The following is a 15,296-nucleotide window of genomic DNA, read 5'->3' as shown; positions in this document are numbered from 1 at the left end:
AAAGTTTGTAATAAAAGAATGAAGAAATTCTTAATAATTGTTTTTAAACCTAAATGATTTAAAACTGGATGGTGTTTAGATCAGACAGTGGACTGGATGGTGTTTAGATCAGACAGTGGACTGGATGGTGTTTAGATCAGACAGTGGACTGGATGGTGTTTAGATCAGACAGTGGACTGGATGGTGTTTAGATCAGACAGTGGACTGGATGGTGTTTAGATCAGACAGTGGACTGGATGGTGTTTAGATCAGACAGTGGACTGGATGGTGGTTAGATCAGTCAGCAGGCTGGATGGTGTTTAGATCAGACAGTGGACTGGATGGTGGTTAGATCAGACAGTGGACTGGATGGTGTTTAGATCAGACAGTGGACTGGATGGTGGTTAGATCAGTCAGCAGGCTGGATGGTGGTTAGATCAGACAGTGGACTGGATGGTGGTTAGATCAGACAGCAGGCTGGATGGTGTTTAGATCAGACAGTGGACTGGATGGTGGTTAGATCAGACAGTGTGGAGGTTCTGTCCTGTGATGTAGACAGTGGTCAGTCTCAGTCTCCTCTGAGGAGCCGTGTTTCTCTTGTGTTTCAGTGTGATGAGTTTTAGTGGATGTTTGAGTTCAGGTCAGCTCTCAGGAGTCTTTATGAGACAGTAACTCCGCCTCCGGGGAATTTTAGCCATAAAAAGGCAGAACGTGGACAAAGTGCAGCGGTTACCTGAGAGTGCAGTGAGACGACCACACACACACACACACACACACACACACACACACACTGCTGCTGGCTGCTTTACAGAGGAACATTTCTGACATCACACACTCACTTTGTGTGTGAGTGAGTGTGTATGTACATACACCCATATCAGCCATTACATTATGACCACCTGCCTAATATTGTGTCTGTCCCCCTTTTGCTGCGAAAACAGCCCTGACCCATCTAGGCATGGACTCCACTAGATCCCTGAAGCCCTCTAAGTTATGAGGTGGGTCCTCCATGGATGGGACTTGTTTGTCCAGAACATCACACAGATGCTGGGATTGGATTGAGATCTGGGGAATTTGGAGGCGGAGTCAACACCTCAAACTGGTTGTTGTGGTCATCAATCCATTCCTGAACCATTTTTGCTTTGTGGCACGGTGCATTATCCTGCTGAAAGAGGCCACAGCCATCAGGGAATACCGTTTCCATGAAAGGGTGTAGATGGTCTGTAGGTAGGTGGGATGTGTCAAAGTAACATCCACATGGTTGGCAGGACCCAAGGTTTCCCAGCAGAACATTGACCAGAGCAGGACACTGCCTTCTCCTCATAGTGCATCCTGGTGCCATGTGTTCCACAGGTAAGAGACGCAGACGCACCCGGCCATCCACGTGATGTAAAAGAAAACGTGATTCATCAGACCAGGAAACCTTCTTCCATTGCTCCATGGTCCAGTTCTGATGCTCACATGGCCATTGTTGGTGCATTCTGTGGTGCACAGGGGTCAGCATGGGCACCCTGACTGGTCTGTGGCTATGCGGCCCCATACACAACAAACTGTCCTGCACTGTGTATTCTGACCCCTTTCTATCAGAACCAGCATTGCCATCTTCAGCAGTTTGAGCAACAGTAGCTCGTCTGTTGGATCAGATCACACAGGTCAGCCAGGAACACCCCACAAGAGCTGCAGTTTTGGAGATGCTCTGATCCAGTGGTCTAGCCATCACAATTTGGCCCTTCATCAAACTTGTTTGTGTGTGTGTGTGTGTGTGTCACCTTGACCATTGACCGTTTTCATATCTGGTCCTGATTGGGTGGTGGAAGATTAATAACACACTCTCCTCTACATGCAGCAGTGTGTTAGCTCTGGAGTGTATTACTGCAACACAACATGACTACATGACTGTGTGTGTGTGTGTGTGTGTGTGTTCAGTTCAGTTCAATCTATGTGAATGAATAGATTCTCTATTCAGTTGCTAAGCAACCAGATTTTCTCAATTTCTGTTTTCAATATATGTTGATTTTTGTGTTTTTATACTAAACTTAAATCTTTGGCAAGATTGTAAAGGTTCACACACACACACACACACACACACACACTGACCTCTGGCATTACAGTAAATATTCCATCACTTTATATTTGATCACAAGATATTTTATTTTTTTTAGAAATAGGAAGTGCAGTGAGTAGGGTTAATCTCATGACAGGAAGTGACGTCATTTATGTTTCCCATGTGACTGATGTGTGACTCTGAGACAATTGATGCAGCAGATGTTATCCAGGTGTTGGGTTAGGAGGGGTTAAACCTGAGCATGGGTTCTTCATGGGTTCTTTATATAGGTTAAGCTTCTCACTGAAGTTCTGCTTCATGACAGAAAGATGATAAAGCTCCAGGTTTCTTCTGATCACTAAAGTCTCTTCCCTCTGTGTGTTTCAGGAAGCGAGGCATTGAGATGGTTCAGGTGAGGAACTTCATCCACAAACTTAACTTCCATCACCTCCAGGAGATTAAAACTAGCTGATGTGTGTGTTTGCTGTGGAGATCTGGTGTGGTGTGAAACCTTCTTCTTCTTCTTCTTCTTCTCCTCCTCCTCCTCTTCCTTCCATTTCTTCTACTTCTTTTTCTTCTTTACCTCCTTCTCATTCTCATTCTTATTTTCTTCTTCTTCTTCTTCTTCTTCTTCTTCTTCTACATCTACTTCTTCTACTTTTCCTCCTCCTCCTCCATCTTCTTTTTCTTTATCTCCTCATCCTTTTTTTCTTCTTCTTCTCCTCCTCCTATTCATCCTCCCGCTCCTTCTTCTTCTTGTTCTCCTTCTTCTCTTCCTTCTTCTTCTTTATTAGAATTAACATCAGCTCTGTTTAGAATTAACATCAGATTTGCTCCCATCATGTGGGATTTTCGGTGAGCGTGAACTCGACTCTGAATCAGAGAAACGTTCCTGGTGTAAATATTGATAGTGAAGTGAGTGAATGAGGGATCAGTGTTTTCTGGGGAAAGATATGATGTTGAACTGTAACTGAGAGAAGTCCTTTAGGGAGCTAAGAACACTTCAGTAAGCTATTTTTTGTGCAGTGTGTATGAGTGAATACAGAACACTAAAACGGGATCGATCCATCGGGTCATGTGAACTGAATTCTTCTCTCCGAGGGTCATGACACGGATTGATGTAAAATTTCTAATTTTCCAAAATGACACTGAAAGCACTCCAGTGTCTCGACATCTTGTGAGTTGGAGTGTTTTTAAGGCAGCAGGTGAACTTTTGTTCCTAGATGTAATTATCTTGATCTTTCATCTATGAAAGGAAAGTTTACTCATAGAAGACATTTATGTTGATATTACATCTCTCTCTTACATCTGTTCTTTTAGTAGCAGAATGAGTGAAATGCCTGTTTGGCAACCCGCTCCAATAGTTTCACACTCACTTAATGTTCTGCTGATTGATTGCAGTCCTGATTCACACACCAGTGTATACTGGAGGTATGATCGTGTTTTAATGGTCAGATTTTTCGCTCTACAGCTCAGAGAGGAAATAAAATAAAATAACTTGACCTTTACAGCTGAGAGAGGGAAAAGCGTAGAGAAAGAGCAGCTCTACACTCAGATCAGGACACAGAGGGGGCATGTACTGCAATAATCCCCTGTGTTTAACATACCGAGCTCAGTAATGTGTGTTATATTTAAACAATCCGCATTCTCCGGTCTGATATCTGCACTAATCTAATCCACGACTCTGATTAGCTGCTGATTCTCAGATTCCACGCTAACGAATCACAGCTGCGTGTCTGATTATCTGATCTGTTAGAGCAGCAGTACACACAGTTTCCCAGTCCTGCTACGGTTCTGGATGTTCTCCACTATTCCTGTAACGCTTTAGTGCGCTGGTGGAAAATCAACATCAGAGTCTTTACATCACAAACCAGCCAGATTTCACTCCATTACTCAGAGCTGTGGAGGTTCACAGAGACTTTAAAGACATTCAAACTTGTTATTATTATTATTATTATTATTATTATTATTATTATTATTATTATTATTATTACTGCATCAGATCCATTTTTATATCAATAAGCAAAAAATATTCCATTATTCCTCTGATAAAATGCAATAAACTTTACATCAGGTCCCATCGGAATGTTGGGTTTTGTTAAACTCGTCATTTCCATTTCAGATTTTTCCGATCAATTCTGACGTAACAGATTACAGCTTCACCTTCTATACAAACATCTGTAGTGTCAGTTTAACACAAACACACATGTATTAAAACTTCCCTAAATTTTCTGGTATTGATTCGAGATTAGAAACATGAAAGAGGACAAAAAAACCCCAGAAATCAAAAAAAGTAAAAAAAAATCATTTCATTGATTGTAGATGGAATGAAATCACTTGAAATGGTTCTCGAGTGAAATCAGTAAACTTTCGATTTTTTTTGCTGCAGTGTGATTTCGAAGCGTAATAGACCAAACTTATACCTAACATCTTCCCAATAATCCTAACTTCCTGTCCTGAATCCCTCACTTCCTGTCTGGCTTCAGTAGAACGTGATGGAGTGCTGATGGAGCGGCTTCAGGAAAATAGGACGTTAGAAATCCTACAGTTCTTCCATCAGCTAGTTACACTGTAAAGGTAGAAAAGTTGCTCTGAACGATTTAAAGAAAAACATCCTGCAGTTTAGACGGAAAAGCGCAAAGACGATTCATCAGCTAGCGTTAGAGCGAGAACACGTAAATGACCCCTGGGAATGTGTTGGCTTGATATCTTGGTTTGTTTCTACATTATATTGCCAAAAGTTTTGGGACACCCCTCCACATCATTGAGTTCAGGTGTTGTTTTTCAGGGGTTGGGCTCGGCCCCTTAGTTCCAGTGAAAGGAACTCTTAATGCTTCAGCTTCATACCAAGACATTTTGGACAATTTCATGCTCTTTGTGGGAACAGTTTGGGGATGACCCCTTCCTGTTCCAACATGACTGCACACCAGTGACCAAAGCAAGGTCCATAAAGACATGGATGAGTGAGTTTGGTGTGGAGGAACTTGACTGACCTGCACAGAGTCCTGACCTCAACCCCATAGAACACCTTTGAGATGAATTAGAGCGGAGACTGTGAGCCAGACCTTCTCGTCCAACATCAGTGCCTGACCTCACAAATGCTCTTCTAGAGGAACGGTCAAAATTCCCATAAACACACTCCTAAACCTTGTGGAAAGCCTTCCCAGAAGAGTTAAAGCTGTTTTAGCTGTATAGGGGCAGGACAACTCCATATTACATTCAATGTGCATGTAAAGGCAGACGTCCCAAAACTTTTGGCCACATAGTGTATGTTGGTACAAAAAAATCGTCATTTTATGTAAACTATAAATGAAATGCTTCACAGAAGCTGGAGGTGATGATGTCATCATGCTGAGCCAAAATATTAGTATTAATTCAGTCATCCTGTAAACATTAGGTCTGACTCGTCTCATGTAGATATGTAAACACCCCCTGTGCTGTAGGAGAAGAGGAAGAAGAAGAATTTTATTCACACTAATGGACAAGCCTGTCCTCAATGCCCTATGTCTCCTGGAAGACTTTTACAAAGGTGGACTTGACTGGACAAACGCTAGTCGTGTATCATTGATCTATCTCTGTTACATGACAAAAAACTTCCTAACTTCCTGTTGTTGTTTTTTTATATGAGAATTGTAATTAAACAGAAAAAATGGATTGTTGGAGTAAATATTTGATTCATCTGTAAACACGAGGTAATGATGAGTCTAATGTTTGTGTGGTTATTATCAGGAACTCCAGCCTGGCTTACAGGAAATGCTCTCAGGTTGGGAATGTTTACATCACAGGCTTTAAAAAGAGCTGCTACGTTACAGCTAATAAATATTTCCATTCCTGAAAGTGTATAAAGGTTCGAGCATGACATCACCGAGCGCTGGGGGTGAATCACCTCCTGGCTGGAGTGAACGTGTGGGATGGTGTCACGTGTGAAGCTCAGAGACGTGTGTAACTCTGCATTACTCCACAGTTTTTTAGTTAAACCACTTCCACAGTCTGTCCCTGAAAGTCTTCCCCAAACACTGCTCAGGTGTGAGGTTTAGATTTACACATCCTTCACACGCAGGCTTTTATCTGTAGGATTTAATTAACTCAGAAACACAGTGAATTAAATTCAGGATAAACTTTCAGCTTTGTAATTTCTATCCTGAATTTATTTTTTCATGCTTTTATGTTGCATCCTGTTACATCTCTTCCTCAATCTGTATGCTGTATTTTCCTTCACCTGATTTTTATTCATTTATTTATTTTTTACATTTTTAATTTTTTAGAGTTTCAATAGCGATTGTTTGTGTTTAAATGCAAAATCTGGCAACCACCAAAACGGCTGATTCACACAACATGAAGATGCAAGTGCAGATACGAGTGCAGGGACAAATACGAGTGCTGGGACAGATGCGAGTGCAGGGACAGATGCGAGTGCTGGGACAGATGCGAGTGCAGGGACAGATGCGAGTGCTGGGACAGATGCGAGTGCAGGGACAGATGCGAGTGCAGGGACAGATACGAGTGCAGGGACAAATGCGAGTGCTGGGACAGATGCGAGTGCAGGGACAGATGCGAGTGCAGGGACAGATACGAGTGCAGGGACAGATACGAGTGCAGGGACAGATGCGAGTGCTGGGACAGATGTGAGTGCAGGGACAGATACGAGTGCAGGGACAGATACGAGTGTAGGGACAGATGCGAGTGCTGGGACAGATGTGAGTGCAGGGACAGATACGAGTGCAGGGACAGATGCAAGTGCTGGGACAGATGTGAGTGCAGGGACAGATGTGAGTGCTGGGACAGATGTGAGTGCAGGGACAGATGTGAGTGCAGGGACAGATACGAGTGCAGGGACAGATACGAGTGCAGGGACAGATGCGAGTGCTGGGACAGATGTGAGTGTAGGGACAGATGCGAGTGCTGGGACAGATGCGAGTGTAGGGACAGATGCGAGTGCTGGGACAGATGTGAGTGCAGGGACAGATACGAGTGCAGGGACAGATACGAGTGTAGGGACAGATGCGAGTGCTGGGACAGATGCGAGTGCTGGGACAGATGTGAGTGTAGGGACAGATACGAGTGTAGGGACAGATGCGAGTGCTGGGACAGATGCAAGTGCTGGGACAGATGTGAGTGCAGGGACAGATGTGAGTGCAGGGACAAATGCGAGTGCTGGGACAGATGCGAGTGCAGGGACAGATGCGAGTGCTGGGACAGATGTGAGTGCAGGGACAGATGCGAGTGCTGGGACAGATGTGAGTGCAGGGACAGATGTGAGTGCTGGGACAGATGTGAGTGCAGGGACAGATGTGAGTGCTGGGACAGATGTGAGTGCAGGGACAGATGTGAGTGCAGGGACAGATGTGAGTGCAGGGACAGATGTGAGTGCAGGGACAGATGTAAGTACAGTTGTAAGTGAGCGAGAAAAACATGACATTAAACACGTGAAGTTTAGCCGCTAAACAGAAACCTCATAAGTTTTATAAAGGAAAACTGAAACAGGTCAGGTGTCTGATGTAACGCTGCTGAAACCGACTCTAACTAAAATAGATCTGATCCTGAGCTTCACCCGGCTGTCTGATCTCCGGTGTAGTAAAGACTACTGTCATGGGAGGAGGTGTGTCATGTGATTATTCCTGAAGTCTTTATTTGTCACATAAACATGGACGTGTTTGCCTCAGGGCAGGAGACACAACCTCATGATGTTCATCTGACGTTTATCCTCCTGAATTGTCACGTGGTCAGAATTGCATTGTGGGAAAAAAGCTTCATATCAGAATAAAAAGTGAAAATCGCAGGACAGTGGAGTGTAGATGATGATCTAGGTCATATGTAAGATTTATCACACACGTGAGTTCTCTGGAGGTTTTATTGTGGTTATCATGTTCTAGCGCAGGTACAGCTAACAGGTCATGTGACCTTCTAATGATCATCCTGACCACGCCCCCTAGACCAACCACAGGATAAAACTCAGAACAATCATTGTGTATTAATATAGGGAGTGAGTGTGAAGACACGCCCGTCTCTGGGATTGATAGAGATGACTGTGTGAGTTTCTCCAGGTGTGTTTCTGAACACGCACACACACACACACACACACACACACACACATGGAAAACTAATCAGGACTGAGCACTGAAACACAAAACAGATTGATATGTACCACAGGGCATCTGTTCAGGGACTGTTGTTTGGGGAAGTGTAAGTGTGTGTGTGTGTGTGTGTGTGTGTGTGTGTGTAGGTTGGTTATAGATGGATGGGCAGGGCAGGGAGACTCGGTCAAGGTCCTGCAGCCTTCAGCCCGAGCTCTTTAATATCTGACAGACAGCTCGAGATAAGGACTGACTCAGCTAAAACACACACACACACACACACACACACACACTCACACACACACACACAGTCCATTCAGTGCTGAGTGCGACGACATTGTCAAGGCTAGATTGAAGAGAAAACAGAGGGTGTGGACACAAGTAGAACACACACACACACACACACTTTATCTTGCTATGTCACACCTAGTCACAATCAATCTCAGTGAAATAATCGATGAGATAATCGCCCGGTTCCTCTGATAAGTGCTGCGGTTACTATGTGTCTCTGATTCATATCAGACACTCTCAAATGTTCTTCAGACACGCAGAACCCTGAAAGTCACTCAGCCAATCAGAACCATCAGAACCCTCTGTGGAAGCTGAGAACGCTTTATTATCCAAGAACATTCTATTCCGAAGAGTGTGTATAATCAGGATGAGATTCAGACACACACTCCAGGTTACTGCTCGTAATTTTCTTCTTCACGCCTAGAACCTGTTGTGGTGCTTTTACACTTTTATAATGTAGGGTCCTACTTTCCCAAAGAGGCACAAGGCAAAGATTTTTCTATAGCACCAATCAGAACGGTTCTTGATGGAACCATGGCATCACTGTAAAGGATGTTTTCCTGTGCCTTATAGAACCCTTGAAGAACCTTTGTTTCCAAAATCCCTGTTTCTAGAAGCTTTATTTTTAACAATGCACACTCAGACACAGGGTTCTTCAAGGGTTCTTTAAAGCACAGGTGAAAATAAAGCTTCCAAAAAATCAGATTAAAAAAAAAAAATCAGATTTATGAAATAATAAACAGATGTGGGTGCTGGGGCTGATACAAGTGCTGGGACAGATGTGAATGTAGAGACAGATGTGAGTGCAGGGACAGATGCGAGTGCTGGGACAGATGCGAGTGCTGAGACAGATATGAGTGCTGAGACAGATGTGAGTGTAGAGACAGATGTGAGTGTAGGAACAGATACAGGTGCTTGGACAGATGTGAGTGTAGAGACAGATGCGAGTGCAGGGACAGACGTGAGTGCTGAGACAGATGTGAGTGCTGAGACTGATACGAGTGCAGGGACAGATGTAAGAGTAGGGACAGATGCGAGTGCAGGGACAGATATGAGTGCAGGGACAGATGTGAGTGCTGAGACAGATGTGAGTGCTGAGACTGATACGAGTGCAGGGACAGATGTAAGAGTAGGGACAGATGCGAGTGCAGGGACAGATACGAGTGCAGGGACAGATGTGAGTGCTGAGACTGATACGAGTGCAGGGACAGATGTAAGAGTAGGGACAGATGCGAGTGCAGGGACAGATACGAGTGCAGGGACAGATGTGAGTGCTGAGACTGATACGAGTGCAGGGACAGATGTAAGAGTAGGGACAGATGCGAGTGCAGGGACAGATACGAGTGCAGGGACAGATGTGAGTTCTGAGACTGATACGAGTGCAGGGACAGATGTAAGAGTAGGGACAGATGCGAGTGCAGGGACAGATACGAGTGCAGGGACAGATGTGAGTGCTGAGACTGATACGAGTGCAGGGACAGATGTGAGTGCTGGGACAGATGTGAGTGCAGGGACAGATGTGAGTGTCGAGACAGATGTGATTAGATAATAAATACAAAGGTTCTAATGGCATCTGTAAAGAACATTTTCTGGAATCTTTATTGTTCAGGTATACACACTCTTAGAGGAAAAAGGGTTCTTTAAAGGTTCCTGGTCAAAATCAGGGTTGAATTCGAACCTTCTCACACAGCTGTACAGGGGTGTAGGGTTCTGTATAGAGCCTCAGAATGAATGAAATCTATAAACTGGACTGTTTTTATTGTAATTTGTTTGATCTCGAGGTGCCTGGTGCAGGTTGGAGCTCAGGTTCATCTTTAAGGATTTGGAATCCTCAGAGGCGAGGCGAGGCATAAAGCACAGCACTAATCATGAGGAAGTGTTTGCAGTAAACGTGTGTGTTTAGAGTGTGGAGGTAAAGACAGAGGAAACACACACAGAGGAAACACACACAGAGGAAACACACACAGAACTGATATTCAGGAAGAACAGGCTGGATCAGGAGAGACTGTAAATAAAGGCTAGAGAACAGAGAAGGTTCTGGAAGCTGGAGTAGGTCACTTTAAACTCAACTGATAACTGATCTGTGTGTGTGTGTATATGCTGTGTGTGTGTGCTGTGTGTATGTCCTGTGTGTATATGCTGTGTGTGTGTGCTGTGTGTATGTCCTGTGGGTATATGCTGTGTTTGTGGACTGTGTGTGTGCTGTGTGTATGTCCTGTGTGTATATGCTGTGTGTGTGTGCTGTGTGTATATGCTGTGTGTGTGGACTGTGTGTGTGCTGTGTGTATATGCTGTGTGTGTGGACTGTATGTGTGTCCTGTGTGTGTACGTACTGTGTGTATATGCTGTGTGTGTGTGCTGTGTGTATATGCTGTGTGTGTGTGCTGTGTGTGTGCTGTGTGTATATGCTGTGTGTGTGGACTGTATGTGTGTCCTGTGTGTGTACGTACTGTGTGTGTGTGCTGTGTTTGTGGACTGTGTGTGTACGTACTGTGTGTGTGTGCTGTGTTTGTGGACTGTGTGTGTGCTGTGTGTATGTCCTGTGTGTATATGCTGTGTGTGTGGACTGTGTGTGTCCTGTGTGTATATGCTGTGTGTGGACTGTGTGTGTGCTGTGTGTGTGGACTGTGTGTGTCCTGTGTGTATATGCTGTGTGTGTGGACTGTGTGTGTGCTGTGTGTATATGCTGTGTGTGTGGACTGTATGTGTGTCCTGTGTGTGTACGTACTGTGTGTGTGTGCTGTGTTTGTGGACTGTGTGTGTACGTACTGTGTGTGTGTGCTGTGTTTGTGGACTGTGTGTGTGCTGTGTGTATGTCCTGTGTGTATATGCTGTGTGTGTGGACTGTGTGTGTCCTGTGTGTATATGCTGTGTGTGGACTGTGTGTGTGCTGTGTGTGTGGACTGTGTGTGTCCTGTGTGTATATGCTGTGTGTGTGGACTGTGTGTGTGCTGTGTGTGTATATGCTGTGAGTCCTGTGTGTGTACCCACTTATTACACCATTTAAACTTCAGCATGGCTTGAGGCAGTGTGTGTGTGTGTGTGTCTGTTATGTGTGTATGTGCCAGCTGTATGAACATTTACAGAAACAACTTCTTCTCCTTTTCACGTTTCACAAATTTGAGTCACCCTCACAGGCTCCGCCCATAGAAACCCCACCCACAGAACACCTGATACATTCTGTGCACTTATCTGAATGAAAGCTTCAGCATGCTGAAGTCCTGATGCTCCTGAAGTTCTGAGTGGAAAGTGATGTTCCTCTACATCCTGCCCTTAAACTTTAAACCCAGTCCCTTTTCTTCTCTGCCACAGAGAACTGAAGGAACTTTCCCACTGTACATGGCAGCACCGTGTGAAAGGATCTCTGTGGTTGAAATGATTGTTCTGTTTATTATCATAACAAGAAAAATGGTCAAACCATTGCAGACGGAAACCAAAAAAGGCTCTTTAGGGAACAAAACATATTTCTTCCATGGCATCGTGTATAAAAGCGCACAGGAAGCGTCTCCTCTCCTACAGCCCGATGATCAGGCACGGCCCCGTAAACGACGACCTCGAACCTGATGACCTTAGATAATGATGTAAGCCCCTTCCTCCTCCTTCCTCCTCCTCCATCCATCCATAAGCTTCATCCTTTCTGCCAAAAATCCCGCCTCTTTCTTCCAGAGAATATCAGTATGCTCCAGAGAGACGCTCCCTCAGGATCTGGCTCCACTATTTACTCTGATCTTCCCCTTTTTAGTTTTATTTTTAGTGATTTCGGCCCACACAGCTCCTGACGCCAGCGCCACTTATTAATTCTGTCAGAAATCACTTTTTCAGGGTCGTGTAGGACATTTCACTGTGACTGGGAAAAAGGCTGTCAGGGTTTCTACTAAATCAGAGGAAGCTTATTCACCACATGAACTGTCTGCTAGTAAAAAACACATATTCTTCAAATGAAACTTTCCAGCTACATGCTAATGTGTCAGTGTGCAAACGGGAAGCCTTTATTTCCTGAGAGATAAAAAATAACTAATAAATTAGATCATTTGGATTCTCCTGAAAGATGATGAGTGAGGTGATGAAAATATTCACACACATTCCCCATGTACTGTTTTAAACAATTTTCCATCAATACAGCAATTTTTTACTAAAAAATTTATTAATTATTTTTTTAAATAAATTATTTAGTTCATCAATTAATTTTATTAATTAGTTCATTCATTAAATGACATTTTATTCATTGAAAAATCTGAAAAAATCTGTCCAAATTTTAACATTTTACAATGTTAAAGATTTTTTAAAAAAAATTAAAATGTTAAGAAAAATATATCACAATAATTTATCCTTATTTGGTTAACAAAAATCTGAGTTTCCTCCTGTTGTTGTTGTGTCCATGTTGATGATTGAGTGTCTTTGTCATGTCTCACTCCACAGTGGAGGTTAATATGAAGCTCATATGAAAGTAGACACTCAGGACTTTAAGAATTTGTCGTGGTTCAGAAGGATTTCTGTTTTTCTCTAGACTACTAGGGGTGATAGATTTATAGAAAAGTTCCATTCCACAGAAATGTTTGTATCTTCAGAGTAAATGTTGATCTCAAACCCATTTCTGCTCTCTGAGACGTTCTCCAAGTGCTTGTTCATCTAAAAAGCAGCTCAGATTTCATCTTAAACCAGTAAAATTCTGTGTAAGGTTCTCCAACAGAGGGAAAAACACACGTCTAACACACACTGAAAGACGACAGACTCGTTTTAGATCAGACTCACAGACACAACATCATTCATTTCTGTACACTGAGTGAAAATGTCCATCTCTTTGGAATCCCCAGTGTCCTGTACGTCCAGTGTCCTGGGTAAACGGGTTAAATGATGTTGTGTTTAAACGAGATGTTGTTCATATGGTGTTTATTACAAACATTAGCAATGACGTCCAAAGTTCATTCCTCTGTTTAAAGAATACAGTAATAACCTTTAGACGTGTAAATAAGATATGTTCCGTTTATTCCCGCAATAAATCAGTAAAGGTCTAGATAAGACCGTACGCCCTCTGTATCAGCACCGTATCTTCTCATACATGATCAGAGATACTCAGCACTTCTTATATGGTTCTTTGGTTGTTCCTCTAGGAGAATAATCTATACAGTGCTCAGAAAACGGGCATAAGAACATTATTTATCCAGTCAACTCAGTACCCAGACAGTTTAGGTAAAGCTTCCATGTATTAAAGGTTCTAGGCCTTCAGAAGAATATCATTACTGGTTATATAACATGCTGTAGGGTTCTACATAAAACCTTTAAAATTCCTCTCAGTGGTACAAACTTGCACAGGAACTCTATTGTCCAAACATGTAGGAAGATAAAAACCTTTACGTATCCAATGAACAGAGTGTTTCTCTCCCAAGGGGAACGCTTTCAGGAGGCTTGGAACCCCTGATCCAATGAACCCTTAAAAACGCTTGAAGAACTTTATTTTGCGTATCAGGTACCAAGAAACTAACCGGTAAATGCAGAGAAGAAAAAAAGAGCAATAACTTCTACACACTCAGTTAATACACACACCCTTGAAACACACTGGGTTCTTGTGCTGTTAGACATCTAAAAGGGGTTCAGATAAAAAAAAACTCTATAGATGCATGACTCTACATTAAACCTTAAAGAGTTCCACCAGAGCAACTACAGAACCTTACAGAACCTAGATGAAAGTCTTTGCTCTAAAGCTCTGTACAGAACATTTAAGGGTTTTCCCAGAAGAACAGAATGAGAAAAAATTTGGAATTTGTATCACATTATATAGATACACACCTAGAAAAATGGTTCTTTAAGGGTTCTTTAAGGGTTTATTGGATAATGTATGGTTCTTAGCCTCCTAAAATTTGTATAGCACTTTTTAAAGAATGGAGCGTCTTTACAGGAACTCAGATGTAGATAAACAGAACCCTTTCTGATAAGGACACTCTGTGTTTTAGGAAGCTTTGTGTTTTAGAGTTCCTCCACAGACACAACTGAAGAACCCTTAATAGTGCATGTAGCAGTTAAGAGGAAGGTTTTGTTTGTGGTTCGTTGTTCTGGGTTCTTCTTGGGAATGTGCCTGAACGGTTCTATAAATATAATAATAACACTACTAATAAATCTTGTCCTGTGGTTCTGCAGCTGGATCTGAGCAGACCCCTGGAGGATCAGGGCCCGCTGGACGCCATCATCCACAAACTGACGGACCACATCGTGGAAGCTGATCAGAACGTGATCGAGGCTCAGAGACTGGTCCAGAGCGTGCAGGTGGAACCACAGCTTCATCACACAGCAGCACTTTCATGAACTCTTTACACATTTCGGTTCTTGGCAGACTTTTTTCTCCTAGCCGTTATCTAAAGCTCTTTATGACTGACCGCTCCTTTGTTTACAGTTTGGGAGTCATGTGGGATTAGTTATTAAATGTAGAGTTCGTTACATACGTGTTGTCCGTGTTTCTGACAGGATTATATTGACACTCACCCGGAGACCGTCATCCTGGATCCTCTTCCTGGGATCCGCACGCTACTTGACCGCTTCAGGTCCTACACACTGATTCACAGAATGGAGGAGTGTCTGCAGGGTCAGTACACACTGTACACACTACATACACAGCTGAAGGATCATCTACACAGATAAAAAAAAAATTTCAAATCATCCCTGCTGTAAAACCTCCATCATTCTCGTAACTCCATACCATTCTTCAAAGGTTCTGTAAGGGTTCATTAAATAAATAAGGGACCATAGAGGTTCAGATTGGAATAAAACAAAAAAACATCTGGAAACTCTAAGAGTACAGAGTGTTCCTCTGCCAAGTGGAACCCTTTCAGGAGGCTCGGAACCCTTAGTGATCCAATAAACCCTTAAAGAACCCTTGAAGAAATCTTTATTTTGGGTACAAGGTACCAAGGAGA

At 43.1% G+C, this 15,296-nt stretch overlaps 1 protein-coding gene across 2 annotated transcripts in view; it reads left to right on the top strand.

The window, feature by feature from the left end:
* Positions 1-15,296, top strand: part of itpk1a (inositol-tetrakisphosphate 1-kinase a) — a 29,752-nt gene that overhangs the window by 4,126 nt on the left and 10,330 nt on the right. For both annotated transcript variants that reach the window (XM_058379699.1, XM_058379700.1), the window contains exons 3-5: positions 2,411-2,435; positions 14,524-14,649; positions 14,848-14,965. In XM_058379699.1, coding sequence (XP_058235682.1) covers positions 2,411-2,435; positions 14,524-14,649; positions 14,848-14,965 — 269 coding nt within the window. The remainder of the gene's footprint in view (positions 1-2,410; positions 2,436-14,523; positions 14,650-14,847; positions 14,966-15,296) is intronic.

This window comes from Hemibagrus wyckioides, linkage group LG25 (genome assembly GCF_019097595.1).
Source record: "Hemibagrus wyckioides isolate EC202008001 linkage group LG25, SWU_Hwy_1.0, whole genome shotgun sequence".
Taxonomy (NCBI): domain Eukaryota; kingdom Metazoa; phylum Chordata; class Actinopteri; order Siluriformes; family Bagridae; genus Hemibagrus; species Hemibagrus wyckioides.
Note: the sequence above shows the minus strand (reverse complement) of the source record. Positions and strands in the feature narration are given on the sequence as shown.